Source organism: Eulemur rufifrons, chromosome 15 (assembly GCF_041146395.1).
Source record: "Eulemur rufifrons isolate Redbay chromosome 15, OSU_ERuf_1, whole genome shotgun sequence".
Taxonomy (NCBI): Eukaryota; Metazoa; Chordata; class Mammalia; order Primates; family Lemuridae; genus Eulemur; species Eulemur rufifrons.
The window spans coordinates 23,639,587-23,653,877 of record NC_090997.1 but is presented as its reverse complement, the minus strand read 5'-3'; the positions used below and the strand labels follow the sequence as shown (position 1 = coordinate 23,653,877).

Sequence of the window (14,291 nt, the reverse complement as noted above, 5' to 3'; positions counted from 1 at the left end):
GTGACCTTAAACTCCTGGGCTCAAGTGATCCTCTTGCCTCAGCCTCCTAAGTAGCTGGGACTGCAGGTGCCAGCCACCCTGCCTGGCTAATTTTTTCCATTTTTGGTAGAGACAGAATCTCCCTCTTGCTTAGGCTAGTCTCAAACTCCTGACCTCAAGCGATTCTCCTGCCTTGGCCTCCCAGAATGCTGGAATGAGGCATGAGCCACCATGCCCAGCCTAGATCTTACTTCTTGAAGGTGAAGGAAACTACCTTACCTTTGATCTTACTTCCTTCATTACTGTTAAATTTTCATATTTTTGACTTGCAAAATAAAGATTTTTGAGCAAATCCTTTATTAGAAGAACATAGTTCTGAGGCAATTGCTGCTTCAAAGACAGAGAGATCTTGTGAGTGACTCTTCCTTCATCAATAAAGTTTGAAATTTTCTATGAAACCCTGACAAACCTTTAAAGCTTAAATGACAGTAATCAAGCAGTCTTTGTACTAATGAAATTTAACCATGTTAAGTGCTTTTATGAAACATTATGATTTCTCTAGTTTTCTGTGAATTTGTGTGGAGAAAAGGGTACGCCTTTATTTCTCTTCGCTGCTTCAACTACTTGTAAGAAAATGGGGAAAAGTAATAATGTTGATGCTGTTACTTGTGGATGCTTTCCCTTTGTGTTCACAAGCATGAGTATAGTGAAGAAAATGTGGCTCTTCATGTGGAGAGTTGAAATAAGAGAAAGCAAGAGCTAGGAGGAGCTTTCTCACCATTGCATTGGAAGTGTTTTGCAAACTGTTATAAAAAGCACCAAATAAGCAACATCACCATTAATAGCTACAGAAATTATCTTATTTGATTATGAAGAAAAACAGAGTGATCATTTGTCCTAAAAGAAGCCACTTAGCATGCTGTGTTTGTTTGTTATTCTGATTACTTAGAAGGAGTTAATTGATTTCATTGAAGTTCAGCAATAAAGAGTATCATGACATACTGTTAGTGTCTGGAAACCCAGTGACTTCAAAACAACTTTTTTTCCAGTGGACAAATCTGCACGTAATATAGTCCAGTGCCACAGGTAAAAAAAGAACAAGAATATGATGGTAAATAAAGATGGTAGCTTACAAAACCAGTAATTCTATTTATTTGTGTATCTATTCTAAAAAATAGTGATTACAACAATTAACATTTATTGTGGGCCGACTATGTGTCAGGCACTATTTTAAACTCTCTGGCATTAATCCTGTTAACAGTCATAAGAAGTAGATGCTATTACTAGTCCCCAGCTTAATGTGAAAAAGCCAAGGTCCTGGGAGACTAAGTGACTTGCCCAGGGTCTCGCAGGTAGTAAGTGTCAGAACCTGAATGTTTTGACGGAAATAATGCAATGCTTTGTGTCAACTTTATTCATCATGTTTCACTTCTGATATTTTCTCTGGGAAATTTTCAAATCATCATTGCCGTAGCCTGATTTGGGCAGCCTGAATAACCATCCAGTGTTCACCTTAATCTAAAACGCCAGCAACACTCACTTAAGGGAAGTGTTCTATAAAACTGGATGCTATGACAAATGTGAGACAAACGTGTGTAGAACTGTCTTAGAAACTGATGTTATGTGGATGCTGTGGTGATCATGATGATGATGATGAGGGTGAGGATGATGACAGTGATTATCGTACTGCTACTACTGAGACAGAACCAAACATTTCATTGTCTTAGTGATTGTATCTTTCTTGATTAAAGCAGTCAATTAAGTTGCTTAACATTCAGAACTTAATTTAGTTTTTTTTGGGCCTTAGACTTTTGTTAAACTAAAAATATATTGAGAAAGTTTTTTTTTTATTTTTTGAGTGGAATAATTTGAGTGAAAAAGTGAAAAAGCTAGTTGTAATTTCTAAAAATGTAACAGAAAAGAAGAGGGAAGGGTTTCTTTTCATTATCGACTTTGAAATATAATCCAGTTTGACATTAATCTATCTGGTAGCTTCAGTTTAACCTAATGTGACAGATAAAATTCTATAATAGTTTCTTTTTAATACAAAATAAACTGCCTTCTGAGCAGGACTGAAACTTAATAATAGCTATTTCCCAGTTACTCAGTAGGGGGTGCTTTATACTCAGTGGGAGCTTAATAGATTATTTAAACCAGGTAAGACAGACTTCCCTGAGTCCATTTCTTTCCCCTAAAATTTAACCTGAGAAATAGCTATTAATATTTACTTCAGGTTTCCTTGAAAGGACAAAATTCATGTTTAAGATACCAACCCAAACATAATGATTAAAAACAAATGCTATTCTGAACCAAATGTCTCAACTCATTCTCGGTAAAAACTATTCTGAAATTTTGAAAATAGATTGGTGTTACCTTTTGTGTTAGTTAGCTTCAAGTTTTTTTTAACTATTTTGACTGTATAAGTTCTGTTGTTACATACGTTTTCCTATTTCTAAATACTAATCATTGGACTAATATGTCTGAAGAGTGGGGTATTTTCTATGCTGTTGGTAAGTCAGAGAACCATTTTTCTATTTATACTTCTCTAGTTGTAATTTAATTACAATTAAATTCTATGTATACTGTCATAAATTGGTAGATTGACTAGCAGAGCGATTGTGTGTATCTCTAGGCAGGAGGGAAAAAAGCCCCTTTGGTGTTCGCCCTATCCCTGAATTTAGATTTAAATTCAAATCTAAAGTACATTATTAAGTAACATTAATATTTCCACGTTTTTATTTATCAAAGACATGTGTACAGGGACACATCCCAGTAATTTCCATGATGTCATTAACAGCCAATCAGGTCTTCTGATCATCATGAAGGAATGATTATCACCATATTGAATTGATTTAATTTCAATAAAGATCAAAGAACCTTGATGTTTTAGTGAATATATATAGTCACATCCTAGCTAAATCTGTTCCCCTCCCCACCTCTATGTAGGCTGTGTAGGTTAAAAAAAAGTCTTACCTCAGAACCTGCTTACTGTTTATTTCTGGCCTCTCTGTTCCTGCCCCAATTATAATTCATTTTGTCCCCACAAATGAACACATCTCCAGTGCAAGTCTTTCTGAACTGAAGATTTCTTTTTATTTGCACAATGGAGATAGCATTATAGCATTACATATTACATAGAGCAGAGGATTTTTAAGCCAAGTTGAAATCAGAGACAAGAACCAGAACACATGCCTAATTATACTGTAATAAATTTTCTCTGGTCCAGGTGAACGCATTGTTTAATCCAGGTATCATTACTTGAATATTGGGTAAGCTAAAATGCCAAGTATCATGGGTCTAAAGAAGCCAGGTGGTTTGAACACAAATTTCTCATTAAGGTATTTATTAAATTATCCAAAAACAACCTCTGTGAGGTCCCCATAGTTTTAAAGATAAAATTAAACTATTCAGGCCGGGCGCGGTGGCTCACGCCTGTAATCCTAGCACTCTGGGAGGCCGAGGCGGGTGGATCGCTCAAGGTCAGGAGTTCGAGACCAGCCTGAGCAAGAGCGAGACCCTGTCTCTACTAAAAAAAATAGAAAGAAATTATCTGGCCAACTAAAATATATATAGAAAAAAAAAAAAATTAGCCGGGCATGGTGGCTCATGCCTGTAGTCCCAGCTACTCGGGAGGCTGAGGCAGGAGGATTGCTTGAGCCCAGGAGTTTGAGGTTGCTGTGAGCTAGGCTGACGCCACGGCACTCACTCTAGCCTGGGCAACAAAGCGAGACTCTGTCTCAAAAAAAAAAAAAAAAAAAAAAAATTAAACTATTCAAAGAATATTTTAATAGTAGTTTGTAAGTGTATTCATGTTGTTATATAAAGGTCAGTGACTAATTGTTCTCCATTTTTGTTGAGAACAGGGAAATTAGATAAAGCTGTTGCAGAAGAGGTTTTCGTTAGGGAAAATTTCTTAATAGACTGGATTTTTGTTAATGGGATTACATTAGCAAAGGGGTTGCATGATCCCTTCCTCTGGTATTTTTAAAGGTGAAAACATTTTCACTATAGAAACTGTAACTAGATGCGTGGGCTTTTATGGGAAGGTCACATTATTTAACAGCCCACATCAAGGTGACATTTAAGATTTTTAGGAAGAAAGAATACCCCATCTGCTGGGCAAAAGAGAAACCCTGACAAAACAGAGACCACACCTAGCTGTTAAGAGTTGGAGCTGATCTGCTGTGTGGTATTATTAATACCTCATATTCTCACCCACACAAACTAGGCATAGTTTGGATGGATGCCCTCTTTGCTACATTACACGAGGAATGTACCATACATACTTCTCTGAAAGGATTGTCAAAAGGGAACTTGGCAACATGGGTTCTCTTTCCAGTTTTGCTGCTGACTCATGCTGTGACCCTTTATGTCACTTAGCCCCTCTTAACTTCTGTTGCTTCATTTAAGATTGGAAAATTAAAGTAGGTTCTTTTGAAGATAGTTCCAGCCAGAGATTTTTTATAACATAGGATATTTCGGTGGTAGTTGTGTTGTTTTGCTTTTAACTGGATAAACCTATATCACCATTTTAAAGTGGTTCAAAAACAAGAGCCAAACTGTAGTTTCTACTGTCATTATCATAGGCCTCCCTTAGGTAAAGAGACACCTCTATAATTTGTTTTACTAATGTGGAAAGTTGCTTAAAGGTGTGTTTGTGTGTGTGAGAGAGAGAGAGACACAAGAATTTGCTTTGTAGTAGGAAATTATACATTGGCTTCTTGATAAGAAAATTTGACTTGTCAAGTAAATGTTACTTTTTAAATGTTTAGGTCTCTTATCATTCATTAAATATCAGCATAGGAGAGGTAAATGTTGCTATTGTAAATTAAGTGAAAATCTTTGGGAGCTGCTTAAGAATTGGGATACCTCCAAAATGTCTGTACTCACATGTCCTATTTCTGATATTTTAATTGTCTTAATTGCAAGATTAGTTTATGTCTTTTGTCAGTGTTTTAATACAAAAAGTATTTTTCAGATTTTGTTTCGTTTTTGTTTCTCTGAAGGAAATTGCCTGGGGTCAGTAACGTGTGCATTTGTTTTGCTTGCTGGATGGCTTTTAAAAAAAAATTTGAACTTTTAGACATTATATACCTGTATTAAAATATATGAAATATGTATATATTTCAATTAATAAGGTTTATATATAGAATCATCTTCTGTTACACAGAATACTTTTTATCCACTGTCACCTGGAAAACCTCATTGAAGATTTGGGAAAGGCATAGTCTTAGTATTGTAGTAACTTATAGGAAGAATAAAGATACTAACTTCACACCAAGATAAAGTCCCATCAGAATGTTACTGAATCTATTAAATGTTTCTAAATTTGTTTACTTTTGTGGTTGGGTCTGAATATTCTACTTTTTTTTAAATATAAACTATATTTCTGTGATATAAATAGCTATTGCGTATTCACCTGATGAATATCCTTGAAAACCCTCTAGTCATTTATGTGAGGAAGTTTATCAGTTTGAAAAGTAAAAATAAGGGATGCTTTTAGTTTTCGTTAGCCAATAGCTTATCTATTTTAGAAAGAACAATAGAAATTGTTGCTCTTATGGCCTGTTTACGTACTTGTGGCACAAAACACATATTTCTTGTTTGACTTCTAATCCAGATTTTAAGAGATATTGGGCCAGGAAGGTACTTTTGTTAGTTTTCATGGTTAATACTGCATTTATTTACACAGACACTTGCCACTTAACTACACATTGGAACTTAATACCTCCAGTCTTTCAACTCTAAAAAATCCAGGTTTTAATCGATAGAATTAGTCTTTAATTTTTCTGTGAAGTGAATTGTTGCACTTAGTGGTCAGATTTTTCAGGAACTTTCCTTTTTAAAGATTTAATTAAACTTTAGGAATGTAAAATGAGAAAATGGTATTATTTTGCTTATAATTCAGTTAGTATTTGTACTCTTTTCCCAAATCATCTGCTTTAGTAGATAATTTAGCTGAACTATATCTAGTAGGCTATGTAAAGTAAGTAAAATTACATTTTGAAAACATTTAGCGTTATGACTTCTGTATATATGAAATAATAATGTTGGCAATTTTTCAGGAAAACTTTGCTCATATTCATGTTATATTTCTCTCATTGTGAAAAAGTGAGAGATTTGGATATGATTAATATTTAACAGAGTTTAATATATTTTGATTTTATTAATATTAGAGACTATGACATTATAGTAGCTGTATAAACCAAATTTGGGAGGAAAAGATAAACCAATTCAATTCTGCTCTCTATATAAGTCCTTGTATGTTATCCAGATAAGACTTTGGAATGTGATTTCAAGTAACAAAGATACATGTACATTATCATCATAAATTCCAATATAATGGCACACATTTTAACTTGAATCAGAATATAAGAAGTTGAAATCAGTTTAATAAAATAAGAATTCAGTTGTTAAATAAATGGCACATAGGTAAACAATTATAATCTACCTTTTTCCAGAGCACTCCTCACTTCCAAACTGCATTGTGCCCATTTTCCCATTCACACTCCCGCTCTACTGTGAGTTGTGTAGGGACAGCGGTGGCTGTGTCCCTGTGCACCATCATTCACCCAGTGCTTACCATGGTGTTTGGCAGACAGTGAGCACTATTTGTTGAATGTTGAATTTATGAATGGATTATCCATGCAGTTTAAAAAACGTACTGCCCACCTCAAATGTGAGGTTACATGTGGCTCTTCGTAGCTTTTCATAAGGCTAGAATAATATTGTGTTAATGATTCAGAGTTACAGTCTACAGTGGACTGAATTAGAGCCATTCTTTCTCATGAAGAGTTCTGTAAGGATCTTCACATGTTCAGAGAAAGGCACTCATACAGATTTCGTGAAAACTTTATTATTAATATCACCCTGAATAAGTGGCTTTCGAGGTTTCATGTCAAGATAGTGGCAGTTGGGAATATGACCCCTGGTCTCTACTACTTCTCAGCCTAGTACATACTCCATTGCTCAAGCATAGCCACTATGTGCATGTTTTTCTTTCTTTTAGTATCAGTGCCTCATTACAGCCTATGTGCTCAAACACCACAGAATCAGGTACTTGTTGAAATATTTCACTTCTTGACCATGAAAAATGGGCATTGATTCTGTGGTGTTGATGGGTATTTTTATATCTTTTTTTTTATACCTAGCCATATATATATTAATAATATACACACACTATATGTGTATATATATTTTTCAACTTAATCATGGCCACCTACTGAGTGGCATCTAACGATTGCTAAATGGATGAATTACCTAAAAAGAGTTCTGGTTATGAAAAGATTTTTTTTAAAGGTGTAGCCCTTGGGTTTATAAAAATAATTTTGAGATAATGTTTTCTCATTAAAGGTACAGAAGTTTCCTCCTACATCTTTTATGTAAAATGATCAGAGAAAGTATAAGATTGTTTTTACTAGAACTGCCTTCTTCATTTGGGGTCAGCACAGTTTGGTTCTTGTTCAAACAATCATTGTGTGAGATTGAAAAAAAGACCATCTACCTTGATTTGTAAGCCTGCCTGCTACTCTGGCAATGTTGCTTATTTCATAAAATAAAGAATGGATAGATTTTATTTAAATAAAGCTATTAATTTCTCCCACAAAGGCTAAGAGTTGGCTTACTGAGTTTATTTCCAAACTATTTTTTAAAGGATGTTGGTTCAATAGGTAAACATTGTGGATGTGATTTTGTTTATTAAATATCCCCAGTGAGTTACTACCCTTGATCTTTGCCTGGGCCTTGCATTAACCTCAAGAGGACTGCATGGTATTAGTAACTACAAATATTCATGTCAGCAGTGCTCAGAGCACCGTGATGGTAGGAATAATTTACTCTGGAGAACAGTTAGATTTGAACTTGGACTTTCAAAGGGAATGACAAAACTCTCTCAACTTCAAAGTGATCTGCATTGTGCATCGCAGATACTGCTTAAACAACACAGATACTGCTTAAACAACAGACTCTTCAGTGTAAGGGAGTGTGCTTTCAACTGAGCGTAGGGACCTGTGTAGCTCTCCTTTTCCCATTTAGTATTCAAATGAGCGCAGTCTGCGGTCGTTGACAAAATGATTTCCTCGCGGAGCTCCCGGTGTCAGGTTCTGCCTCCGCAAGCCCTTCGGATCCCTTCCCGTGTGGAAGCAGGCGGTGGGGTTTCAGCGATCTCTGAACCCGAGCTGCCTCTCTCCCCAGTTGCCGGACTCGGCCTGCTTTGCGCTGATGTCACCGCCAGGCTGTTGCACGGCAGCCTTTCGGCTTCGAGGTACCTCCCCCTGAAACCGCTCGGCGGCTCCGGGGAAGAGGCGAGGAGTCAGAGAAAAGATGACTGCGAAGTTAAGTCACCGGAGGGCGTAGCACCGAAGTGATAAGAGAGAGCCGCGCGGGTCCGGGGCGCCCTGCGGGCCCAGGCACGTAGCAGATGTTGCCCGAGGAGAGAGGGCGTTGCTGGAAGCGCCCAGGCTGGAGAGGATGCCCGCCGGGGACCACGCTGCCCTGAGGAGCCGGGGACAGCGCAGGAGCTCCCTGCTGGAGTTCCCTTTCGGCCGCCTCCACCGCCGCCTCTGTCTCTCTCCAGCTCCAGCTGAAATGAAGGCCAAATTGCGGCCGCAGCAGTTGGTCAGTTTCAAAGGCTAGTGTAGTCTCTTGGTTTTCATCTGAATGTGAATTACGCTGCCTGTGCCTTAGAGGAAACCGCGGAGCTCTTCGTGGCTGCAATTGCTTCAGGTGGAGTAAGCCTTCTTAAGGAGGATCAGATAAGAATCTTTGGAAATGACTTTTTTTTTTTTTTAAAGGGAAGCTTAATAGTACACCATGCTTTCTGTTTACTTTAAACGGTTGCTGGATTGTACTGCCCTGGCTTGTCCAAAAGTCTAATTTTTTTTTTTTTTTCCTTTGGGTAGTTCTGAATTGCCTTGAAGAAGCTTAATATGGGAAGAAAACCTGCCTTTTGAATCAAGATTATTTATAGCTACTCACCCCCTAAGAAAAAGTAAAAGAAAATTTTAACTTTCTTACAACATTAGACTTATTTTTCTCTGAAGATTTGTTCTGTGCCTTGATCTGGACAATACACGGTCCCTGTGTTTGCCTTTTAAGTTTCTGAAGCATGGTTTATTTATAAAGGAGATGGAGTTTTGCAAGCCATCTTTAAGTGGATTACAGTTCACCAGAGCTCTGCTGAAATTAACATTCAGCCTGTTAAAATGCTTGCTCATTTGGAAATTTTAATCTGGAAATCTCAGATGCAAAATTAGACTAAAAAGGGAAATGGACTGACAATGGAATGTTCTGAGTGTTTGAGCCACTGTTAAGTGTGTGTTTGTTTTTTTCTGTGTTTTGGAGTGTGTGAAAGGGAACTTTGGGGTCTGGGGAGGTGGACAAAGGAGATTTCTGTTCTCTGTTCTTGATGCACTTTATTTTTTAAAATCGTCCTAAAATCAACCAGGTAAAAGGATAGTCGCATTTATACTGATGCACTGCTGATGACCTTAAACACCTCATATGACATATATTATTTGAGCATATGTCTTTATGCTGAAGACACTTCATAACTCTGTTCAGAAGTATACTTTCTTGAAAGATGCTTTATCTTATTTCTTATTTTTTGTATCAAGAGCTGCAATATTTGTTTTAACTATCTACAAAATGGGGAAGCCACTGAGCAGACCAGACTGTTTACGTCAGAATCCCCCATGTGTAGGGAAGGGTGAAGAAGAGGAGGACCTAAATATCGAAGACTGTTATGTCCCACAGCGGTCAATCTATGATACTGTTAGACTAAATGAACAGATAGACTCTGGTTCAAAAGGCAGCCTGTCTTCCAGGCATTTTACAGATCGGACTTTGCCCTACAGTCACAGAACACTGGATGTTAGCTCTTTATGCTCTAATGGTGCCCTTACTTCTTCCAGTGTATTTGAGGTGAGAGGTCGTGAAGCTAACAAACTAGATGAAAAGATGATCTTTGATGCACTCAAACTAAATAGTGATATCATTCGAACCACAGGATTTCCCAAAGCCAAATCTCATGCAGAAAAGAAAGAGCATAGACGGTCATGGCGAATGTTTGTCCCAGCCAATTTTATGGATTATGCAAACAAAAGTGAAAGCTCTTTTGTTGAACCTACTGATATGTCAGATACTGTTGCCAAGGCCAGCAAGTGCAGATGGGGTACTAATTCTCTAACTTCGGAGGAGGATGACTCCGGTTTATGTAGCCCTCCAGCAGAGAGGGAAGAAAAACCGGGCATTTTAACTGGAGACCAGTCACGAATTAGAAGCTTGTCTTCTGCTGAAGATATTCATATAACAGAGCAATATAGGCCATTTTTTTCTGTTAATTCCATTAGTGAACAGAAAATCCCACTGCTTTCATGTAGAAGTGTCCACCCTGATGAAAACTTCAAGATGATTTTACATGATATTTCTCCACTAGAGGAAATGAAAAGTGTGAATCGCCAAAGGGAAATCCATGATGAAAATTGTTGCCTGCAGAATGATTTGAAAGAGAGTACTGTTAAGTATCATCCATTAAGTATGCCAAGAAATGGAGAAAACGAGCATATTTCTAACCTTGGAGAAGAGGGGAAAACATATGGACCAGGAGAATCCCAACTCACAGCACAAAGTAGGGAACTTATGAAAGATTCCCCTCGGGATTTAGATCTCTCCCACACAGATCTGGGGGATAATGATGTAGATGGTGGCAGCCCAAGTTTAGTAGAAAATGTGTCACTCTTGACACAATATGATTCAGAAGAATTCAACATAGCATCCAAAGACGTGGAGGCTCCCCTTTCTGACCAGGAGATGGAGGTGATCCCTATGAAGTGCTCCCTGAAATTCACACCAGTAAGAAAGAAAGCAGAGCCCAGAAAAGCAGTGGCCCAAGCAGGCATATTGGACACAGTCTGCAATGGCTTTCAGTTGGTTCAGGTAATTAATGGAAATGTGAAACTCTGCAATGCCAAAAGTTTGTGGTTCTGTTTCAGAGTGGCCACTAGTGTTTCTAATAATGATCACATTTAGTCCTTTCTTTGGGGGGTTTGACTAGCACCCCGCAAAGATGCCACTTGTTGATAAGTTGATCATTATAACAAATTAATTAGGGACTGTTTTGAGAGGACTGATTATTCCCAGCTGTTTAGGGTCCTGCTATGGATTGTGCAGAGGGTGGCTATTCTCCGTCGTTTGGAATGTCTCCACTGTGAATTTATGTTAATGTTAGGCTTTTATACAAATTGTGGTTTAAGACAGTGCCATTTAAGGGCTGTTATATTGGATTTATTAAGCTTGAACAGGCTTAGTCATGCAAGTACAAACACAATATTATATTGTTGTGGTCCACAAAGTACCTAACCCAAATTAAGGACTTTTTTAATGTGCTGAAAAACTTCTCTCAGGAGCTCTGCACGTGAGAGTAGAGTTATTATGCAGTGTTTTGCAGGCGTTATAGCTCCTAACTTTTTGTTGAGTGGTGAATGAGGTAAGAAAGTAAAGGGTGCAGCCTTGGTAATAAGTAGAGGTTGTTTGTGAAGCCTGTAATTTTTTTCTTCCCACTCAGATTGAAGTTCAGCTATTTTGGTACTTTTACTAAACTCTTCTGGTAAACTTTGCCTCAGAGGTAATTTTATTTTATTTTAAGCTTCTCTTCGTGTTTGTGTGTTATGGGCTAGACTGGGGGGGGGGAGTCTCTTTTCATAGGTATTTTGTTACTGCTGAGAGATGAGGAATTTAGACAATATCATAGAAGTTCCTCTTCTCAATCTGTGAAATAATTGCTCCTGTGAGTTATGCCTTTTCCCTATGCATACGGCAAATGGCATGCCAATTTAAAAGCTTAGCAAAGGACTTTTTTTCCTGTAAAGGATTTTTCAGTTTATTTGTAGAAAGTAATTAAATCTTAGAAATATATACTCTTTAGTAGTTGTTTTTGTAAATTCTTAGTATATTTTTTGTGGCACTTTGGAAAATTACCAAACTCACCTAGACCTGCTCTGATATACACCTCTAAAATTAATTTAAGGCCAAGATCAGAGATTAAGGCAGTTTACAAGAACATTATTATTATTAGTTTTTTGTCCTGAAAACTATCTGAGAGTGAGAATAAAACTTTTTTCTAAATTCTTATTTATCATATAAGTTCCTGGAGTTAAAAATGTAGCAATTTCTTTATAGTCCCTACTTTTTGGTAAGGAGTAAAACATATCTAAAGCTATTAGTTTCTAGAAGTAGTAACTTAGTGGTATAGAAAAGAAATAGAATTACAATGCCAAAGTCTGTCTTCACCACCTGTTGCAACTTTCCATTGACTTATACCTTTTTGAAAAATTCTGAAAACTTCTTTTTTTCTCACTAATTTGGGAGAATCTTAAAATGTATTTGATTATGTGTAACTGATTTTTTTATATTGAGTATTGTTATATAGAAACAATTAGCCACTATGGAAGTTGTCTATATGGATTTTCTGTGGAAGAAGCAGCTTGGGATTTTAGCTAGGAGGAGACTTCAGAGGAAATGGTTATTAATTTATTTGCTCTTCTTTAATTTACTCATTTATACAGAAACACAGGAGTATCCTGTATGTGAGGCCTTGGACCAGAGTCTGGGGAGTTTGCCTCAGGCAGTCTCTACATCTTTCAAAATTATTTTTCATATTGTGCCTGTAATTTTTTCTTAAGTGTTGTTTTAATATTTGCCTTTATTATGTTTCCATATATCCTGATTAACTGTCCAATCATTGCTATATTTATATAGTGTCCTTTAGTATAATAATTCATAATTGCAAATAATATTTACCTTAATATCTGTCTGAAACTTTCCTTCCTTAGTTAAAATAATTGATTTTCCTTATAGCATCTTCCAAGCCCTGTATTAAAAACATTTATGTTATCTATGAAAGAAATGATATCTATCTACCCCTAGTATTATCTTTTATGGGGTTGATGCATCCACCTAAGATAGAAATGTAATTTTTCCATACTGATACTAATTTGGCAAGTAAGTATTGGGTACATATTGCATACTGGGTGCCATGGTAGGCCCAGGGTGTAGAGCTACTTACAAGGAAGATAGATATTTCTCCTTTCATGGAGCTTGTATTATAATCTAACATGTTGCTAGTCACAGACAACTGGAGGACCGTAAGTAGGAATGGAATGGACGGTGGGGGAGAGAATGCTAGGAAACCACTGGCAGTGACCCAAGAGTTGCTGTGCTGGCGATGTGTGTGATGAGATCCATGGGGTGTCGTCTTCATACTTCTTGCAACCCCATGGGCGTCCTGGTAGGCATGGAGGGGCTAGACGTGCCAGGGATCCATGCTACTGTAGCACATGCCTGTGTCTTTTTCCTTTTCCTATCTCTGTAATTTGGCCCTCCTGGCAAGCCATGTATTTGGCCACTGGGCTCCTCATCTTCTTGTTGATGATTCTCTATCTCCAATTTAAGTCTCAGGCTTCAATTTCCAGCTAGCAGCAGCCATCCTTAGGAGAGTCTGTAAGGATTCCTTGCCCAGTAAGGCTCATCTTGGTCCTGACTTATCATTTTACTCCTTAGCATTTTCTGTAAATCTTTTGCTAAAGTTAAATTGGGACAATAGGAAATTCTTCATGCTAAACAATGAAGCAATAAAGAGAGGGCATATATACTCTCTTCTTGATTTTATAAATAATCTGATTAAATGCACTTAGACTATCATTCTTTGATATTCCCGAATGCTTTTGATATGCTATGACTTTATATTTAGTTTACTTTCTTACTGTCACTCATAAAGTAGTTACGACCTAGGAAGAGGCAACAAAAATTATCTTTATCTCTGAAATAATTGATAGTTTCTACAACCTAATGACCACAGAAATGTTTATGTATTTGATGATTGTTAGATAATATAATTCATGTAATTATTGCTCTTTCAACTGCAGATATTCCAGAAAGAAGAGATTGAACCCTTGCAGGTGAAACAGCAGGATGTAAACTGGTTAGGTCAAGGCCTTATTCAGAGCGCTGCTAAAGGCACCAGCACTCAGGGGTTGGAGCATGACCTGGACGATGTCAATGCACGGTGGAAGACTCTCAATAAGAAGGTAATTTTCTCATCCCCTTCGTTATCATTTTTGTTGGTCATTATTCACAATCATTTATTGTGCCCATGAATCCTATTTATAGTAGCCAAAAGTTTCTAAATATGTCTACTTTTTCATATTGCTATAAACTGGATGGCTGAAACTCAGATGCCCACAGGAGCTGGTAGGGAATATAAATGAAAGAAGTGAGGTGGGTGAGATAGGGCTTTTCCCAGCTATTTTCTTGAC

At 37.2% G+C, this 14,291-nt stretch overlaps 2 protein-coding genes across 11 annotated transcripts in view; both read left to right on the top strand.

The window, feature by feature from the left end:
* The window catches only part of DST (dystonin), a 443,403-nt gene that overhangs the window by 351,015 nt on the left and 78,097 nt on the right, over positions 1-14,291 (top strand). For all 10 annotated transcript variants that reach the window (XM_069487494.1, XM_069487495.1, XM_069487498.1 and 7 more), the window contains one exon: positions 13,902-14,063. In XM_069487494.1, the coding sequence (XP_069343595.1) occupies positions 13,902-14,063 (162 nt within the window). The remainder of the gene's footprint in view (positions 1-13,901; positions 14,064-14,291) is intronic.
* On the top strand, positions 9,625-11,007 carry LOC138395584 (uncharacterized). Its single transcript, XM_069488443.1, has one exon. The coding sequence runs from the start codon at positions 9,625-9,627 to the stop codon at positions 11,005-11,007; it is 1,383 nt and encodes a 460-aa protein (XP_069344544.1).

What these genes read in the sequence shown, in the direction of transcription:
- LOC138395584 (XM_069488443.1), top strand. Translation starts at nt 9,625, where the DNA reads ATGGGGAAGCCACTGAGCAGACCAGACTGTTTACGTCAGAATCCCCCA.